The 22,019-nt window shown below is 35.7% G+C and overlaps 1 protein-coding gene across 3 annotated transcripts in view; it reads right to left on the reverse strand.

Moving 5' to 3' along the window:
- The window catches only part of FAP (fibroblast activation protein alpha), a 74,396-nt gene that overhangs the window by 47,641 nt on the left and 4,736 nt on the right, over nt 1-22,019 (reverse strand). For all 3 annotated transcript variants that reach the window (XM_032880298.1, XM_032880296.1, XM_032880297.1), the window contains exons 4-8: nt 7,235-7,333; nt 6,198-6,292; nt 5,173-5,247; nt 3,613-3,665; nt 165-237 (exon numbers count right to left, since the gene is read on the reverse strand). In XM_032880298.1, coding sequence (XP_032736189.1) covers nt 165-237; nt 3,613-3,665; nt 5,173-5,247; nt 6,198-6,292; nt 7,235-7,333 — 395 coding nt within the window. The remainder of the gene's footprint in view (nt 1-164; nt 238-3,612; nt 3,666-5,172; nt 5,248-6,197; nt 6,293-7,234; nt 7,334-22,019) is intronic.

Here is a 22,019-nt window from a genome sequence, read left to right on the forward strand (position 1 = left end):
TCTCAGATGAGTTTCAATTTATCAAAACTCTTCCCATTTTTAACCACTAAAATAGTCATGAAATTTTTTTTTCCCTTTCAGGCAGGGAAATTTAACAAAGGCCAAAATCAAATGGCTCCTCTTTTATTTAAATGATTAAACACTTCTATAATTTAAACACTTACTAATTTACTCCCAACAGGCGACCAGCATAAATACTGAATTGGACAAGGAAGCTCATTTCTTCTTATAAACGCTCTAGAAGGAAAAAAAAAAAAAAAAAGAAAGAAAAAATAATAATAAATCTTGCTGTTCAATGAAAAAAATTTGTAAACAGAAAAAAAAAATAAATAATAACAATAAAGGACCATCCTCTGTTTCTTCAAACCTAACAGAAAGACTGTGGTAACAGTCTTGTTGGTATTAGACACATTGAGTACTAGTTGGGGTTCTTTACTAGTTACTTAAGTCATCTCACTTCTCTGGGTCTCAGTTTTCTGACCTTTATAGTGAAGTGAATTAAAGATTTATTAAAGATTTATAGGCTGTGAAAGCGGGACTGTCTCTAAACATTATCTGATGGAACCACTTTGTTTTATAAAAAAGGAACGTGAGGTTAGAGAGATATGACTTTTTAAAATCACGTCTGGTTCTCAGCAGACCTCTACCTAAACTCAAGTCTCTTAACCCTCAGGACGGTAAAATTTGTACACATCAGGCTGAGATGGTCGATGAAGTGCCTTCCAGCTCTCAAATGCTATAATTGTGCTGAAGTTTAATATGTACTCTTCCACATTCTCATTTACAACCCCCATCTCTGTGAATGCATATGCATTTCAAATTTTTGAAAATAAGATGCCATTTGACAATCTCCCCAGGGATCTGACTTGAAATCAGAAAAGGAAAGGAACATCTGATCTCAAGCTAAACTGAAAAACAGATCATACACTGGGCAGTATGCCTTAAGCTTGCAAAGTTCTCCACCCATGGGGAAATTTCAAATATCTTATTGGCCCCAAATCTCACTTTGATGCCTAGAGTCACCCTGCAAATACTCAATTGACTAACTTGCACTGAGGAGACTTTGTGGTTCTTCAACAAGAATGTGTTCAGATTTTTACAAGTGCTAAAGACTCATAGGATGCCATGCTCAAGTTTTGACTATTGTCTTGTTGAAGATTGCGTCAATGGTTTTGTTAAGAATGCTTTCATAGAGACACAAAATCATATATAAATAGAGGAATCTGAAGAAAGACTCTTCGGCCTCCCCCTCCAAAAACTAACTCCAACCGGATTTAACATATGCCTGACATTTCTACTTTTTTCATTCTTTTAAAGTTTGGACACCTGTGACTTTGAAGTAACTTCTTTGGTCATGAAGCCTGAGGCCTAACAAACTGTGAGGGAAAATGGGTAGGTCAGTTCCAATGGCAAAGAGAGTAATGTCCATGGAAGAGAGAGACCTTTGGTGCTGCAGGGAGAATCCTGACTGCCAGAGGGCAGTTGACAAGCAGCAGAAGAAAGGGCCAGAATCTATTAAAAGACATAGGGCACAGGCAAAGGAATGATCCAAAAAAGAAGATATCCTTCACCTGGTTACAGTTCTGTGTCAAGCCAGGGTTCATGCTACCTTTGACGTTGTAACAGTGTCTTAGGTTTCCATATGCTGTGGAATCATCTATGCAAGCATGCAGTCAGCGCCAAGCTGAAAAATCTCAGCACACAGTCTCTTCATGACTGTCACGTCACCGCAGCTGCCATTTTCTGTTTTCTAAATAACTAACACTATGAGAGAAAGTGAAGGAGGCTGCTTACAAAGGCTGTCATCTTCTTAGTACTCCTTCCTATGCTTGAAACCAGAAGCATCTTTACTTGCTCTGTGGTAGATTTTTATAGACTCTTCAGAGGCACATACAAAACTTGGAATTAGTGCTTTGTGGTCTTGTCTTGAATCTCAGCATATTTGTCATCTGTCACTTCCTAAATTATGCTATATTTACCTGACTTAAAAAAAAACAGTCTGGAAAATTAGATAGTTGTGCAGAAAAGAGAGAAAGAAGGAAAAGAAAGAAAGAAAGAGAAAAGAAAGAAGGAAAGAAGGACTATTATTACTGAACTCACTACACAAAAGCTAAATATTTAAAATGATTCTGGGCCATAAAGCTTATACAAGCCATAATTAAAATATTAGGATTGTCATCTTCTTTTGGAACTATTTGTTGAACCTCAGCATAGACAGGACATGGAGAACTTCAAAATAACTAAAAAAAAAAAAAAAAAAAAAGGAAATGTTTTAAGCCTTAAGAAATTGTGCTGATCTAAGACTGAGGTTTTTACTTCACTAGTTTCAAGTTTCCTTGAAATTAGGCTTACTGCCTTAAGTTCATGTGCGTCTCTCCCACATATGCTTTTCACATAGTAGGTGTTCAACAAATACTTTTTGAATTTGGTGATGATGTGGATACAGACAAGAGAAAGACTCAGAGTACATTAAATGAGTACATTCTACTTTATGTAGCAGTTCCTATTTTTTAATTTGACTGTTTAAAGTCAGAGTTATTCTTTTCTGAAGATTTAAAACAAGTAGAATTTTTTTTTGAATTTTTCTACTCTTGCTGGACAAAAGAGGAAATAGACCATAAAATTTTTCAATACCTCTTCAAGCCGTATAATTATTTTTCCCTTTTATATAACAGCAATAGGATATCACATTAAGATGAATAACTAAACCTATTCATTGTCCATACTTAGAGTGATTTTTCTAAAGTGTAAATCTGATCATGTCATTTCCCATTTACAACTCTTCAGTGATTCCCTATTGTCATCAGAACAACATCTAAACTCTTCTTAATGGTTTCTTCATTATTATTTGGCCCCTGCTTCCTGGCCCCAGCTCCTTCCTAACCTTAACACCACCTCTCACTAGTCAGCATGCCCTTCTTCAATTTCAACTGAACTGACCTACTTTGAGTTTCTGGAACACTCCATCCTCTCCCTCCCCTTTGGGCCTTTACACGTTATTCCTTCTGCCAGGAATTCTTTCCCTAGGTCTTTTGCCTACCTACTCAGTCCTTTTTTTTCTTTTAAATTGCAAATATTTCAAATAGTTAAACATTACAAATAAATAAAGAAAATAATTTAAGTAGATGACAACTTATCTACAACCTAAATTTAAGAAATATTTACATTTTGCAATTTTAAAAACAATTAATTTTACAACAATTAATGGGTTATGTGTTTAGGTACAACTATTGCATCTCCTTCCCTTCTGCTTCCTTCCAATGAAGTAGCTACTCTCCAGAAAGTAATGTATCATTCCCATGCCTGTGTTTGTACTTTGAGCACATACGTTTACTTTCATTAGTGGGAGTTCTGAAGTAGGGAAAATAAAACTGCGTTGTGTGTACAAATATAAAATATTAGTCAAATAAAAATAGGTAAATATTCCATAATGATATTTCTTTAAATTTCTTAAGTTGTATGGGTACACACATACTGTAAAGAAGTAAGAACCTGAGATCAGTAACAAGATAATGTGATAATGTTGTCTTAATTTCAAATCAGAATTTAGGTTGAAAACTATAATAGATGTAAGTAGTATGAATAAATAGACATGAAATCATGAAATTTTACCCATGATTAAGGTCATAGATGTGATATGTTGCTGTATAAGAGTATCGCCAAAGCTGTCAGAGAGAAGAGATATGAAAACAAATTACAATTCTTAAAAAGCTTATGTTAGTAATGTATCATCACAAATCACTCAACTCAAGAATCGAAATTATAAGATGACAATTTTCACAAGGCACCAGGAAGGATATGTTTCAATTCCAAAAGAGTCTTCATTTAAAGAGTTTTACTGTGGACTTTTGTGCTGTTTGTCTAAGTTCCAAAACTAATCTCAGCAGTGATTCAACCCTCACTCCATAAAAAGCATATCCGAAGACATTTCTTAATATAAAAAGCTTTTCTTTGACACACTGTCTCCTAAGAATTTTCCCTTTATGCTTTACCTTGATTGAAGTGAAACCTCTATGATCTCCATGGCCTTAAGGATTACCCTACACCTGTATTCATTACAATGATAACCTCTAAAATTAGGTAAAGAATTTCATTCAACACAGAGTTTTGTTACAAAATGTTTGCCTTGTTCAAATATAATACTTTTAAAAAACAATAGAAATTGAAAAATAAAGAGAAGATATGTACTTTATAATTCCTCCTAAAAAAAAAAAACCAACCTACTCTTTTTCTCATGAAGTATATTTGTCCTGTGGTTAGTGAATAATACAAGTATTATTTTGGATTTTGCTTCTTAAAAGAGCTTTAAAACTCTTGGCAAAGAAATTCCAACTGGTTGAAACGTGTCTTCCTAAAGATTGCTAGTGACCAGGACCTGGTCCATTGGAAAATAATCAGCAGACAGAACAACTGGGGAGAGGAAAGTTTAACTATTCATTCTGTATATTAAGAGAGTTTTACATCTCACAATGGATATGAAAAATGGCAGTTAACCTATCTAAAAGTAATTACTTTGTCTATCTAAAAGTAATTACTAGAAGTTTAATTTGATAATAAATTCTTTTGCTTTCTTGCAAAAAAATAATTATCTTGATGTTGCATAATTAGAAAAAATAAGATAATTAACTTCCCTCTATAATTTCATTCAGGAATGAGAAATTAAGTAAGGGTAAATGGTTATGGTTTAGTAGGATACTCCTACTCTAGGCTTTTGACCAGAGATTTAAACCCTCGTCTACCACTGCTTGTATATTATCTTATTTGAGGTAGTGAGTTAAATAAGCTACACCTTGATTTTCCCATTTTCAATAATAATAAACTTTCACAAGATCAAAATATGTGAGAATTAACTAATGATTTATGGAATCAAATAGACTTAGAAATACAGGTATAATTCTCCCATTTCTGACAAATATCAGTGCCCCAAAATGCAGCACACCCCCCACCCTGCAGGAAAGTAGTTTCTATTACTGGATGATAGCCAGATAAGAACACCAAATTCTGAATATTTGTATATGTTTCAGTTATGTTTTGGGGACTCGTCGAGAATCCACATTAACTTCTTGAATATTTAGATATAAAAATGTACTCTTACTTCCTCTCACTTTCATAAGCCAAACTGTGGATTAGTAAGAGATATAGACAGATATACCCAAATTAAATAGTCCATACCTTTGAATAATCGCTTTCTAGATATGCAAATTGCCGATCAGGTGATAAGCCATAATTTGAAGCATTCACACTTTTCTGAAATTATAAAGAAGTTGATTAGAATACAGAAAAAAAAAAATACCCAGACCCATGTAAATGTGTATTTTTAAAAGGATATCATATAACTGATATACTCCTACGTACATATGCTTTCAATGTAATTTTTAAAAACGTTTACATGGTACTTACTGTATACAAAGACATTTATTGAACACTATGGGAGGACGATGTGAGAAATAGGACATACTCTGTGATTTCTAGACGCTTAAGATGTTAAACTTGAAAATAAGTAATGTATTGCAAATTAGAAAGTTCTGTTAAAGAGATACAAATACAGCATTGCAAAAGTATTAAAAAAAGAAGCATTTAAATCCAAATGAGAGGACTATTGATTGCACAGAGGAGGACAGTATCATCTGAGCTTGATTTTAAAACATTAGCAGGCTTCTGAGGGTGGAGAAAGCAGGAGGTTTGAAAGCCGAGGGGAGAGAACAGCATGCACCTACATTTCCTCACTCTTGTTTATTGAGCATGTAATTCTTGTTAGGTGCCATCCGACCACATTCAAATGTTACATCACTTACCTCTTACAGTAACCCAGAGAGGGATTATTCTTCCTACTCTTTAGAGAGAGAGAAATGAGACACACCGTGGCTGGTATAGTGAGGAATCTTATGTAATTTTCCATAACTAGGGAATTGAAAGAACCCGGATGGGAGCCTTGGTTTGCCTATTGTAAGGACTGAGTTCTTGACACTTGTTTCTTGCTACACTTTTTCCACAGAGAAATAAAGATGCTAGGTGATTGAGAGGAGGCTAGGGCAGTTGTCTAGTGTGACTAGAAGAGAGAATTTGAGAATTTAGTGGGAGATGGAGCCAAGAAGGCAGGTCGGGTCCAGATCAAGTGCTGAGAATTTGGACTCTGGTCCTTGATCAGTGAAGAGATGGCAAAGTTTTTGTGGAGGAAGGAGTTGCTGGATACATACCATGGTGGCATTACTCAAAATGGTATATGATTCTCCTGTTTCAATATTGTAATATACTATATCATTATCTGTAGACTGATGAAGATATTCTTGTCCTTTAAACAAGAAGGAAAACAAACTTGAAATGATCTCCCTTTATAGGAAATACATTTACAAGAAAGAGAAACCTCTCTTATTTCACAGATTTACTTTTTCTTCTCTGTCCAGGGCATTGCTTTGTCAGATTTAAAATAAGAAGTTGACAGTGGAAGGGAGGAAGGAATGCTCTTTTCTATTCTCCACAAAAATGTCATGTTTACCAGTAGCTGCCCTATTATGACCAGCCCAGGGTGCTTGGGAATAAAATTTTCTCTGTGTTACAAAGAAGATAAACTAGTTTAAAATGATATGTTTGTTTTGCAACAACAAAAAATACAGTACATTTGGACTGATTTTGATTTAGTTTAAAACCCATTTGATGTTCATTTTATTTCCTGAAGAGAAAAATTAAAATATTCAAATTTGTTTAGTTGTACTTAGATATAAACTACAATGTCATGGACAACTTAGTCGACCTTACCATTTGTTTGATTAGACTTATTTGGCAATGTCTTATTTTGGAAACTTATATGAAAATATCCATGTTATGGCCCGGGAAAGATTTTTTGGTCAGGGTGGGATTTGTCCATTTCTCAGATTATCCAGATTGACAATGGAAGTTCTCTTTTGGTAAAATTCTTATGACCTCTCCTAAATAGGTGCATGTCTCCCATGCTGAAGAACAATACAACACGCTCAGATCATTCTAGCAATGCACTCTCAAATCCTACTTTCTTGTCGAAACTCCAACTGGCATCCCTACTATTGGGTAAATGCAGTCCAAATGGTTCTGTCAAAGGTGTTTGGTGGCCATTTGACCTATCTAAGTAACTGCTCTTTCTTTTCATTTCAATTGATGTAGCTTCGGTTACCATAGAGATGTGTTGGCACTAAAAATAAAAAACAAAAAACACATATATTTTTTAAAACCCCCAAAGGTAAATAAGTAATTCACTTACCTGAAATCCAGTTTGGAAAAAATGTTTTATAGGTAAATGTCCCATTTAAAATATCCTTCAGTGTGAGTGCTCTTGTTGTATTTCCTTCAGAGTCGTGAACTTTGGGAGAAATGGAAACATTATTACAAAAAAGATGATTAATAACTTAAATAAATCCTGAGCCTGACTCTCATTTGTTCTGTCTCATATAATGAAAAGCCTGTCCGGGCACCTGGATGGCTCAGTGGGTTGAGCTACTGACCCTTGGTTTCGGCTCAGGTCATGATTTCAGAGTTGTGAGATCAAACCCCAAGTGGGGCTCTATGTTGAGTGTAATGCCTGCATAAGATTCTCTCTGCCCCCACCCTCCTGCTTGAGGAGAGCATGACCGCTCTCTCTCTCTCAAAAGAAAGAAAGAGAGAAAGAAAGAAAGAAAGAAAGAAAGAAAGAAAGAAAGAAAGAAAGAAAGAAAGAAAGAAAGAAAGAAAGGAGAAAAAGAAAAGAAAATATTTGCCATTGGTAAACACTTGTTTAACTCCCGTCTTAAGATCTGTGAGTGTTATCTCCTTGATGGACAGGCTAGTGAAGGCTTAGAGAGGCAGTTTGTTTGCTTGGAAGGACTATGAGGGCATCTAAGAGGGCCATGCTGAGCAGCCGGGATGCTATTCAGGCAATGCAGAGTTGTCAGAGGTTTTTAAAAAAAGATGAGATGATGATCCAACAACTCTAAACCTTGCAAAGCTGGGATTGCAGACTAGCCTAAAAACCTAGTCTTTTAAGCAGTTCATTGTATTTTGTCATAGATGCTTGGCTTGGATTACTACTGATTTATCAACAACATATTTTAGTATCTCCTTTAGTCAGAAGCGATCAGCCCAAATCTGTACCTCCAGACATCTCAAGAGAGGAAGCATGAATGAACCTAGATAATTTCTTATCCTGACTGGGATTTTTATAAAGAGAAAGTGGGGCAGAGAAAAAAAAAACAACAACAACAAAACAAAACAGAAAAGCCACATCATCTATACAGATGATCTTAAAGATTCTAGAAGTAGAGGTTTGCCATATAAAACCTCACCTAAGGTAGCTCATAAACCACAAGCAAATTTCACCTATATTTGAATCTTCCAAAACAATTGTGTTTTTCAAACATGACTCTATTCTCAGAACACATTCATTATAGAGCTCCTAAACAGTCAGATACGCCAGATGGATAGTATGGCAACCAACTTCCAATCCTCCTTCATATCCATATTGCCATTCTCCATCCCTCCCACCCTACCCCTTCTCTAGGCCATCACTTACAGAACCAAAACTTAGAAAAATGTCCTATACCTTGAATAGCTTTTGTGAATCTGGTATTTGCCCATGCAAAAATAAAACTGTCGAAGATGAGAGCTGTAACTTTATCCTCCTGTTAAACTCTCTCACAGCTTTCCATAACTCTTGGAATAAAGACCAAAAATGTTTGTCCAAACTGTAGACCCTAGCTGGTTTGGGATGGCCCTCTTGTCCTTTCTTGCCTCTCTCTCATTTCTTTTTAGAGTCCAAACATACTGGGTTTTCTGTTCTTCAGATACTCATTTCTTTCTCCAGGGCTGCTTCTCCTTTTTTCCATGTTCTCCCCTCTCATTGCTTCTATTCAGGCTCTAATGTTTAATATAAGGTCACTTCTCTGGGAAACTCCTTCTGACCCCCTGATTTAGATCTGGTTCCCTTGTTATACGTTACCACAGATCATGTTCTTTTTTTTTAAAAAAAGCATTTGTCTTGATTTGTAATCTTTATGTATTTGAGTGATTGTTTTACTAATATTTCTCCACCTTCTACTGTATCCTCAAAATAGTTATCATAAGCCAGGGACCATGTCTAGTCTTGCTCACCATCACATCCCTAGAATCTACAACATAATGAACATTTAATTGATGCTTGTTGAATGAATGAACACATGAAATGAATAATGGGTGGATGGATGAATGAATGAATGGTTGGATGAGATTTATGCCCTCCTTTTTACAGGATCATTCTACTACTAATATCCTATAGGGCTTTGATAAGTCAATCTCTGGCTTCACAGCTTGCTTACCTGTAATATTATAAAGGACTGGACTAGAAAATGGTCATAATACTTCCAGTCCTACCACACTAGCTTTTGAAATTCGAGACTCAGCATGCTTTATAAGCTTGCAATTACATAAATGTACAACCATGTGAGAAGAGTTAATTGACCAGCTGGATAATACATCTTCTGCTATTTTAACTGATTCATATTGATGTATATATGCTCCATATGCTTAATTAGGACCCTGAATTATTTTCTTCATTTGCTAAAAATTATTCTGGTAGCTATAAGAATGCAGGTGGCTGGTAAGCCCTTTTGCAACTAGACACTAAATAATAACATTAAGTTATTCTATTTTTTAAGATATTCATCTTCTTATATTCTCTTTAATTCTAAGTAAGGTTGTACATGTCATACCATTATTCATAATAAAAGTTCTTTCTTTAATTAAATGGTCTTGTGTAAAATTTATATCACTGATTTTATAATTGCTATTCAATGAATAAAAGACCATTTTACTATAATATTAGAATACTTGTGAACTATTTTAATTAAATTTTACTTACCTCTTCTAAAAGAAATTGCAATCTGTTTCTAATACAGTTAAAGGGAAATTCTAACACTGTTTGCCGTGGAAATTACTTTCCTTTTTGAGATACATTTAATGTATGTCTACATAGTCCTAAACATACAGATGAAAAATGTTCAATTTAGTGAATCCCTTTATGGCGAATACCAAAAAATTCCTAGATAATTGTTTTTTAGAGAACTTTATTGATATCCAAATCAATAAATAAATATAACCTTGGAGGCTTATTTATTTTCTTTTGTTTATTTACTTTTTTGTCTAGCATAAGTTATGCTTTGATTATGGTGAATGACTTACATACTAGATCTTCCTCTTTAAATATCCTTGCATGTAATTTTTCTTACTTGCAATTATGATTAATTGAGCAATTCATAGCAGTTAATCTTCATTTCTCTAGAAAGTTAAATTAAATGAGCTAATTGAAACGAAACATTTAGCTCTATGCTTGGCACATGGTAACCAGTGAATAAATGTCAGCTTTTGCTGTTATCATAACTTATCAGTATTATTTCCATATTTTTTCCTTTTTAAAAAATCTGAGTATAGTTAATATACAATGTTACATTAGTTTCAGGTGTACAACATAGTGATTCAACAAGTTTATACATTCATTATGCTATGTTCACCACAAACGTAGCTACCATCTGTCCTCATACCTCGCTATTACAATTTCACTATGTTCCTTATGCTGTGCCTTTTACTCCTGTGACTTATTCATTCTATAACTGGAAGCTTGTATCTCCAACTCCCTTTCACCCATTTTGCCCAACTCCTACCAAATATTCTTGATCAGTGTTTCCCACTCATTTGAACACTGGAAATGTTTTTGTTTTTAAATATGTACTAAAATCACAGTAAGGGGAGGGGTGCATGAGTGGCTCAGTCAGTTAAGCATCTGCTTAACCCAGGGTCCTGGGATTGAGTCCCGAGTCAGGCTCCCTGCTCAGTAGGGAGCCTGTTTCTCCCTCTCCCTCTGCCTGCTGCTCTCCCTGCTTGTGGATGCTCTCTCTCAAATAAATAAATAAAATCTTTTTAAAAAATAATAAAATAAAATCACAGTAAGGGAAATGTTGTTTCTGATTAAACTATTAGTATATATAATTACTATCATGATATTCATCAGTTGGGCTTGAACATTTTGGTCATCTTCTGGCTCCATAAATGAAAATACCACAATTATGATCATAAATAGACTTAGTACTAATATCACATATATGGATACATGAAATTTGTTAAAAAACTAGATATCAAATTATTTTTAGAATACCTACTCATTTTCCTCTTCATATCATTAACAAACATGCTGATCCTTGTCAGAATTCTCAAAAAGATTTTAGGGATTTGTTATGTACACTGTCAGAACTTCTAATGCAGATTATCCAGGAAAGTTACATGAATGTGTATTTAGTGTTACTTCCTAGTTAGTCATTTATTTTAAATGGGTGCCTAGTAGCTATAAATGCCAATGATCTATATATAGAACTTAGCATATGTCCTGTTATGACTCAAAATATCTGAAAAGCAATTTTAAACAGGTATTAATTATACTACGGATTACTATAATGATAATAAGCTCCACCAACACCCAAGAAGAGATGAGTGGAGGCACAGAAAACATATCCAGAGGAGCCAGCTAGACTGATGTGGAAATAAGTAAAGTTCATGGCACAGCTTTAGGGTAGGCAATTACTCTCAGCCTCACCTGTGCTGTAGCCAGGGCTTGGAAAGTGTGATTATGCCAGAGCCAGGCTGGGATTAGAGTAATACCACATCAAATGGGAAGAATATAAATTTAGGCATTCTTTTCTTTCTCCTGAAAATGACTAAGTGCTCATCAATGCAATGGAGTAACATATCTGTTCTGAGAAGTTGCATTAGATCACATATTATGAGTTATCAAACATGAAGTTTACTCAGAATTTCCAATCCAAGATTTGATTCTGATTCTCTGCACATTTAGAAAGACCATAAACATAATTATGTTTCACTACACTATAGTGTTAAACCCTATATTAGCTACCAGCAGAAAATGACCTTCCATTGGCCTCTATGAAAATGCCATTGGGTTATTGCTACTCAGTACTTTCCTAAATTTATTGTACATGAACCGTTTTCATCTCTATATTTATGCGAGCTGCATGAGGCATTAGGTCTTTACCTATGACAGTAGTCTGTATTTGGTTTTTCTGACTATTATATGCCCAGTAGCCAGGACACTGCTTGGCATAGAGTGGGAGCATGATAAATGATTGTTGAATCAAGAAATAAATCAACTGAACATATTTTATGTTAACTTACTTTCATTAATTCTCCCACAAAAATATGCCTGCCCTTACTCTTTACCTACGTCCATCTTGTGAATTTCATATATATGGTCTTCTACCTGGAGATGTCTTCATTTACAGAATGTGTAAAAAAAAAAAAAAAATTAGTCCTTGGAGTCACTTGGAGTGTTTTTGAAAAACAGATTCCTAGCTTTTATCTCAAACGTATTGTTTTGGAATCCTCTAGGCCTTGAGACCCTGATAGCTTTTATTTTTACCAAGCCCCCTAGTTGATGATTCTGCAATTTAGTGATTTCATTGAATCTACTTGATTCAGTGAACTCTTATGCCTATCAGTGAAATCTCTCTTTGCCTATAAAATCCTGGAACATGGGTGGGGTTGGCCTCCATACCAATCCACAGACACCCTATAACCAAGTGTCGATCATGGCTTTCAAGGGATGTTAATGGTCTTCCTTGACATTTTTGCCTCTATTTAGTCCTCTTGCTCATTGTTTTGAGGCTCTGTCCAAATGGACTCTTCTTTAGGTATATTCCTTCTGCCGATCCTTGAAGAATGGAGAAAAGGTAAGGAGACTGATTCTGCCCCAGATTAGATTAAAGGAAGATTGCAGGGAAAGCAGAGAGGTCATTGTTGTCTAGTGGTTTAATGTGTGTAAGTCAGTGTAAAGGGCCACTCCCATGGCATCAATCACACTAAACAAGTTCCAGTCACTTGAAAAATATTCCACTAATAGTTACGGAATAAATAAATAGATTTCCATGCCCTTTTCCAAATAATGTTTTAATTTGAAACATAATCTTCCAATTGTTTTGGAAGTTTAGTTTTGACATGCATAATTTTTTAACTTTAAATAACTGAGCAGAAGCACAAATGAATTCTGAAAGTATATCTCTCTTCTACATGTAACTGACATTCACTTGATTAATACCGAATTCCTGACAGTGCCCTTAAATTCAATTTGGCCCCTTTAGCACAAGTTACTCATACACTGCCTAAACACTCTAATGAACTGTACTTTAATTATTTGCATTTTCAACTTATTAAAAGAACGCTAAAAATTATTTCAATTACAAATCCAAGAAATTACAATTCACAGAAATGATTCATAAGTAGTGATTCACTATTTTCTTTTTTTTATCATTTTTTAAATTTATTTTCAGCATAACAGTATTCATTGTTTTTGCACCACACCCAGTGCTCCATGCAGTCCGTGCCCTCTCTAATACCCACCCCCCCACCTCTTCAAACCCTTCAGATTGTTTTTCAGAGTCCATAGTCTCTCATTGTTCACCTCCCCTTCCAATTTCCCCTAACTGCCCCCTCCTAACTCCCCATGTCCTCCATGCTATCTGTCATGCTCCACAAATAAGTGAAACCATATGATAATTGACTCTCTCTGCTTGACTTATTTCACTCAGCATAATCTCTTCAAGTCCCGTCCATGTTGCTACAAAAGTTGGGTATTCATCCTTTCTGATGGAGGCATAATACTCCATAGTGTATATGGACGACATCTTCCTTATCCATTCGTCCGTTGAAGGGCATCCTTGTTCCCTCCACAGCCTGGCAACCGTTGTTATTGCTGCTATAAACATTGGGGTACATATGGCCCTTCTTTTCACTACATCTGTATCTTTGGGGTAAATACCCAGTAGTGCAATTGCAGGGTCATAGGGAAGTTCTATTTTTAATTTCTTGAGGAATCTCCACACTGTTCTCCAAAGAGGCTGCACCAACTTGCATTCCCACCAACAGTGTAAGAGAGTTCCCCTTTCTCCACATCCCCTCCAACACATGTTGTTTCCTATCTTGCTAATTTTGGCCATTCTAACTGGTGTAAGGTGATATCTCAATGTGGTTTTAATTTGAATCTCCCTGATGTCTAGTGATGATGAACATTTTTTCATGTGTCTGATAGCCATTTGTACAGGAAAAAAATATACAGTGGAAAAAAGACAGTCTCTTCAATAAATAGTGCTGGGAAAACTGGGTAGCTATATGTAGAAGAAGGAAACTCGACAATTCTCTTATACCGTACACAAAGATAAACCCAAAATGGATAAAAGACCTCAACGTGAGACAGGAATCCATCAGAATCCTAGAGGAGAACATAGGCAGTAATCTCTTCGATATCAGCCACAGCAACTTCTTTCAAGATATGTCTCCAAAGGCAAAGGAAACAAAAGCCAAAATAAACTTTTGGGACTTCATCAAAATCAAAAGCTTCTGCACAGCAAAGGAAACAGTCAAGAAAACAAAGAGGCAACCCATGGAATGGGAGAAGATATTTGCAAATGACAGTACAGACAAAAGATTGATATCCAGGATCAATAAAGAACTCCTCAAACTCAACACACACAAAACAGATAATCCTATCAAAAAAATGGGCAGAAGATATGAACAGACACTTCTCCAATGAAGACATACAAATGGCTATCAGACACGTGATTCACTATTTTCTGAACTCTTTCTTAAAACTTTGTCTATTCATTATTAAAATTCTGTTTTTATTTCTATCATTTAATTTTCTAGTCCTGAAAAATAACATCAGCTGACATCTGATGTTAGCTCTAATATCCATCATAAACTAAACGAGAAAATATGGTTTATTAAGTGGGGCACACAAATAACTGGCAGGTCATTTTGTTCTCACTCTCAAACTCGGTTTGGAAGTGATGCTTACGAGCCACTTCAGAGAAGGTGACTAGAGCTCCCAGGCACACCACACCTGTGCTTCTGTGGGCTCCGCAGAGATGCTGTCTGGGAGAAGCCGTGAACTCCAGCCATCTCATCACATGGAGTGACTGCCACAAGCGCAAGTGTAGAAAATACTAGGGTGTGAGATATACTGCTTACAAACTAATATTATATTTCAGCAAAGGCTGACAACTCTGAAAAAAAATAGATCCGAGGCATCTTTAGATCAGTAATAATTTACTGAGTTCTTATAAGTAACAAGCACGCTACACAGACCAGTCCCGTTAAACACTCACAGCAACTCTTGGGCATAGGTACTTTCATTAACACCGTTTTACGGAGTAGGGAGTGGAAATCAGAGAAGTAAAGTAACTTGCCTAATACATAACAGAGATGGAGTTTAAATCTACTCCATCTGATCTTAGAGGTTGGCCTTTTATCACTATATTGTGATTTAAAGTGAAAGCACGCGTCAAAACAAAAACAGAATAAGAAAACAAACACAGAAGGTCAAGAACCAAGCAACACGCAAGAGGTTAGGATAATTACACCTCAAAATGTAGGTTAAGAGAAAATGAGGCAATTTGAGATTCATCAAAGCAAAGAGGTGACTGAAGAATGTAATATCTCCCAGTTTCTGAAAGCATTTTCCATGGTTCTTTCTACAAATAACAGTGTACAACATAAGTCAAAGGAATTGTCAGGTTTTTTAAAGTCCATTTGTGTATTATGTGACTGTTATGCTATGTTATTTTATTTTATTTTTAAAGGTTTTATTTATTTATTTATTTGTCAGAATAGAGAGAGAGAGGACAAGCAGGGGGGGAAACAGCAGGCAGAGGGAGAAGCAGGCTCCCTGCTGAGCAAGAACCACCCCCCCGACGATGTGGGACTCGATCCCAGAACCCTGGGATCATCACCTGAGCTGAAGGCAGATGCTTAACCGACTGAGTCACCCAGGTGTCCTGTGCTATGTTATTTTGATTTTGGCATTTTTTCAAAATCTCTAAAGCTTTGAAGATGAGCAGATATGGTCAATGTAATGCATAAGAACAGGAGCAGTAGATCATTTGGGTGACCCTGAAGGTGAAAGCAAACCTTGTCTATTTTTGAAGGCTCACTCAGTCTCCTTTGCCAGCTCAGTTTCCTCTAGTCTCTACTTTCAATTTTAGTGTGGCTCATATTTGTGTTCTTGGGGTCTGGAGAAGAACCACTTTCCTCAGCCATTTCACTCTCCCAGGATTTCTGTTACATACCCTTAGGCTGACTTTCCTCCACCATCGCTGCTACACCTGACCCCCACTGGATTTCTTCTCTGGATTTCAGACCTATCTATTAAACCTCCTCCTTAACATCTCTGCTTACACTCCTCTTGGGCATTTCAAAATCAGTATGTTGAAAGCTAAGCCTAAAAGAATTCCATGCTGTCCCTCCAGACTTCTCTAAGTTAATGGCATGATCATCCATATAGTTCCTCAACTCAAATATCTGGGAGTTATCCTTGACCCCCCTCATACCTTACTGCCTTTGCCCAATACCCAAGACCCAAATCAGTCTCCAAAATCTCTCTCTACTCTGTCTGCTTTTCTTCATTTCTATTGCACCCCCAAGACCAAGCCATGTATCACTAGGTAGACTATAATGAATGTCTAATTGCTCCACCTACAACTTCATTCCTGGTATTTCATTCAGATTTTGATTTATATTTTCTTAATGATTAATAATGCTAAATATCTTTTCTTGTGCTTATTGGTCATTTGTATACCTTTTATACCTTTGTATGCCTTCTTTTGTCCATTTATAAATTGGGTTATTTGCTTTTTTATTATTGATTTTATTTTTGACTATATATTCTAGATGCAAGTCCCTTATCAGATATATGATTTGCAAACATTTTTTTCCCATTTTGTGGGTATTCCTTTCACTTATTTGATGGTATCCTTTGTAAACCCAAAGCATTGAATTTCAATGAATTTCAATGTATTTACATTTTCTTTTATTGCTTGTGCTATTGGTCATATCTAAAAAACTGACTACCCAAGAACATGAAGATTCATTACTATGTTTTAAGACTTTAGTAGATTGAGGGACACTTTTATAGATTAGGGGTACTTCAGTAGGTTAAGTGTCTGCCTTTGGCTCAGGTCATGATCCTGGAGTCCTGGGAGCAAGCCGCACATTAGGATCTCTGCTCAGCGGGAAGTCTGCTTCTCCCTTTGCTCCTCACCGCACTCATGTTCTCTCTTTCTCTCTCTCTCAAATAAATAAATAAATCTTTAAAAAACACTTTTATAGATTTAGCTCTTACATTTAAGTCTGATCCATTTTGAGTGAATTTTTATGTATTGTGTGAGGAAGGAAGTCTAGCATGGCTTTTGTTGTTGTTGTTGTTGTTGTCATTGCTTTTGGGTGTGGATATTCAGTTGTCCTAAAACCATTTGTTGAAAATACTTTCCCCATTAAATTATTATGGCACCCTTACAAAAAAAAAATCTATGAAATATATATATATAAATACATATGTACATATGTATATATATATATATATATATATATAAATATATATGGCTTTAGTTTTGGACTCTAAATTGTATTCCATTGATCTATATGTGTATCCTTATGCAGGCACCACACTATTTTGATTATGTAAGTTTTGAAATAAGCAAGTGTGATTCCTCCAACTTTGTTCTTTTTCAAGATAGCTATTCTGGGTCCATTTCATTTCTTTTTTTTTTTAATTTTATTTTTTATAAACATATATTTTTTTCCCCAGGGGTACAGGTCTGTGAATTGCCAGGTTTACACACTTCACTGCACTCACCATAGCACATGGGTCCATTTCATTTCTATACGAATTTTAGGTTCAGCTTGTCAATTTCTGCAAGTTATTTGGGATTTGGGTAAGAATAACATTTAAAAATTATAGTTAGCTGTAGGTAAATTTAGGAGTACTGGCATCTTTAAAATATTTAGTTTTCTGATTATTAAGTTTATGTAGGATGTTTTTCTGTAAGTTATATCTTTTGTATTGTTTATGGCTAATGTATAGAAATGCAATTGGTTTTTGGAGGGGTTTGGTATTTATTTATTTATTTTTGTTTTGTTTTTGTAATTGATTTTTATATGTTGATTTTGTGTCTTGTAACTTTTCTAAAGTTGTTATTAGTTTGAATAGTTTTTTGGTGAATTCTCTGAGATTTTCTATAAACCAGATTATGTCATCTGCAAATAGGAACAGTTTTACTTCTTCCTTTCCAGTCTGGGTACTTCTTATTTCTTCTTCTGACTTAATTTCCCTGGTACAACCACCAAAAAATATTGAACAGAAGTTGTTGAGAGCAGAAATGTTGTGTTGTTCTTAATATTAATATTAAGCACTGTATCTTTTATCACTGTGATGTAGCTATAAGTTTTTTATAGACGTCATCTATCAAATAGAGGAAATTCCTCCTATTTTTAGTCTCCTGAGTGTTTTTATAATGGAGGGGTGCTAGATTTTGTTTAATTCTTTTTCTGTGTCTATTGAGATAATCATGTGGTTTTTGTCCTTTTTTTTTTATTAGTGAAGTTTATTATAATAATTGATTTTTGGGTGTTAAACCAATCTTGTATTCTTTCGATAAAGTAAATATGGTAATGGTGTACAATCCTTTAGATGTTGCTGAATTCAGTTTGCTAGTATTTTCTTGAGGATTTTTTCATCTATTTTCATAAGATATATTGGTCTGTAATTTTTTTCTCGTGACATGTTTGTAGCATAATACCCTCTAGCTCCATCCATGTTGTTGCAAATGGCAAGATTTCATTCTTTTTGATGGCTGAGTAATATTCCATTGTATATCTATTCAGTTCCTTTAAAGAGTTCTATCACATCAGTTTTTCTACTGAGTATAAAATCATAGTATGTATGAAAAAATTTAATTTAGATGCTAAACAATCATATTATTCTTATGATTAATAGAAATAAAAGTTAATAAGAGCTGTAAGTTATTCAGTTTTTACTACATAGTTTTTGCTATTTTACAAGGATACTGAAATTAAAAATAAGTTCTTTCCTCTACATATAAATAGGGAGTAAATTTTTAACAAAAGACTACTAGTATCTGATTATCTTATGGAAAGCTCATTTCAATTTGTGCCTACTGTGTTAATTATTACAATATATTTTAAAAGTCATTTTGACGTCTCTCATTCTTAAAAACTTTTATCCCAGATTACACATCCCCGATCTGAGCTTTAGAACTTTTTTTTTTTCAAGGTGTGTCTATGACTAGATGTTCTTGTGTAAGTTGTAAAACAATTCGCTTTGGAAATCAGAGACAGGTAAACTCCTCTGCATTATGGGACTCTTCCAAAGACTGGGATTATTTTCTATATTATTTAGAATTTGGCAAAACTTGGAGAAAGTTTGCCAAGATTCATTTTCTGTGATTTTAAAATCCAAGTGCAAATTACGGAAATGGAATCTGCAAAGTTGATTCATTTACACTCAACTCAAAGGCTCCTTTATGCCGTGAACTTCCTGAACCTTTTCTTCAAGCCTTCAGACTTCCCCAGATTTCCTCCAAAAGAACAGTGAAAAAATAAGCTTAAAACCCTCAAAATGTTTGAGGGAATCTGTTTTACAGTTCTGAATGTTGATACTGGGAAAATTTCAAACCTTAAAAACATATTCATATCTCCTTTGAAGACGATTTTGCCTCACATGTATCTTATTTTACAAAAAGTGATAACTGAGGTTATAGCAGTAATAACAAAAATAACAGCAGTGGATTTCTACATGCAGACATTCTAAGTTATATTTCTTCTCGCAAAATAGTGATTTCTGTTCTATCTAAATTGTCTATAGTTTCAGATATCTCCTGGAATGAACTGTATAGGGCATTACCTAGTTAAGTAAGCAATCGCTATAAATGTTTTATATGTGTGTGTATAATTGTAAATATATATGTATATACATGTTTTCCTGTGTTCACTTTGTTTATGTAACTTGACCTCACAGCTACCATCCTCTTTTTGGCTCCCTGGACTCACTTGCCTGCTTCAGGGACTTTGGGCCTGCATTTTACTCTGCACTGAGGATTTATCCCTGCATTGAGGGTTCTGTCCTCCTTGTCCTTAAGGTCTCAGCTGAAATATCATCTCAGAGAAGCCTCTTGGACGAGCTTCATTACAGACTGAATTGTGTCCCCCAGATTCAGAGACTGAAGCTCTAACCATCAATCTGGTGGTATTTGGAAACCAGGCCCTTAAGGAGGCCCATAATTAAGATTACATGAAATTATAACAGTGAAGTCCTAATCCAGTATAACCGGTGACCTTACAAGAAGAGGAAGTGGCACTACGAGTATGTGTGCATAAAGAAAAGGCCGAGTGAGGACACAGCGAGAAGGCGGCCATCTACAAGCAAAGGAGGGAAGCCTCCAAAGAAACCAAACCTGTCCTCATCCTGATCCTAGACTTCCAGCCTCCAGAACCATGAGAAAATAAATGCCAGCTGTTGAAGGCACGCTGTCTGTGGTATTGCATTCTGGCAGCCCTAGAGGTCTAACACAACCTTTACTCTACGTGTTCTATGTAACAGTTTAAGGAATTTGAAATATTTTATATATTTTTTTATTTGCTTTTTATCAGACTGCTCTTTCCTAAGGATGGAGACCTTGCCATTCATGCCCTAGACTGGTCGCAGGTATTTGAAGGTGTTTAACAAATAATTGCTGGACAAATAATGGACATGTCTAGGGGCCACTGTGGATGGGACGTTGTCGGTTTTGGATAACTCTGGGCTGCTCATTTCAGGCTTTTCATATAGAGGAGATTGTTATTTTCAATCCTTGGAGGAATCATATACCTCTTCCAGTCCAAGGGTTAGAAATCCAACTGTTTTGGGGCACCTTGGTCTACCTTGGTCTACCTTCGGCTCAGGTATGATCTCAGGGTCCTGGGATTGAGCCCCACACCGGGCGCCCTGCTCATCGAGTAGCCTGCTTTTCCTCTCCCTCTGCCACTCCCCTGGTTGTGCTATCTCTTGCTTGCTATCTCAAATAAATAAGTAAAATATTTTTTAAAAATCCAACTGTTTCTAGAAACCAGGCAGATATTGTAAATGAATGCGGAAGCTTGAGCACAATAAATTACAAAGTTGTAGGGTCTGCGGCAGACTGGAGAATGCATTGCCCACCTAAAGATAGCACATACTTCTCAACTATTACCATGGGCCCAATGCTGCCAGAACTAATATCTCAAGAGGAGTCAAAAATCTAAGAATTGTATGTGAATCTTCTGATTTTTAAAAATTAGCACCTATACGAATTTGTATAAAACACTGCACACCCAAAACAACTGTAAAAGGCAAAATGTTTAAAAGTAAACAAAAGATTTCAGGGAGATCTGAGCACCCAAGGCCAATGTGAGGTAATGGGATTTCTGAGGAAGTGTGAGGAGGACTAACAATGTACTAACAGTGGTTCTCCTTTCACTGAGAGGTACTAGAAGCACTGCCCAGGAGAACTTCCAGTTGCTCCCCACTAAATTCCCTCTCTTCTTTTTCTTTCCTTCAGGTTTACCCTCTACCCCATCTCTGACTTCCTTTTTCTCTCCAGTTTTTGCGTCAGAGCTGCTAGTATCCTGTATGAGTGCCTTGCACGCAAAAGTTTCTGAAAAATATTTGTTTTCGAGTCAAGAAGGTGAGGGTTAGGAGCAGGAATGATACACAGGGGTAAAACTCCCTACTCTCAGAATTGAGAACATTGTTGAAATTGGAATACATCGCACAGGAAGGCCTACTTGCCATCATTGTGTTACATGTATATTAGGATGAAGACCACAATAAAATTCTAGCTGTCATTATTTCAGCAACTACTTTATGTTAAATCGTAAAAAATAACAGCTAATATTTATGGAGCATTTGCTTATCATCATGTGGGGAGCTCCGCACTCAGCAGAAGTCAAGGGGAAGGCTGTTCGTGCTTTTACATGTCCCTTCACACACCAATTTCACAAATTCCCATCCAGGAATTGAGAGACTATAAATTGAGGGAAGGCCATATAGAATTTACTTATGAAATTCTGGATCATCTATCACTTTCCAATGCCAATTTTTTGTGTGTTTGTGTTTATCTCATGAAATCCCTTAAAACAAGATCTGTGCATTTATTTTGGGGGTTGGC

Source organism: Lontra canadensis, unplaced genomic scaffold, assembly GCF_010015895.1.
Source record: "Lontra canadensis isolate GAN:19392208 unplaced genomic scaffold, GSC_riverotter_1.0 scaffold69, whole genome shotgun sequence".
In the NCBI taxonomy this organism is placed as follows: Eukaryota; Metazoa; Chordata; class Mammalia; order Carnivora; family Mustelidae; genus Lontra; species Lontra canadensis.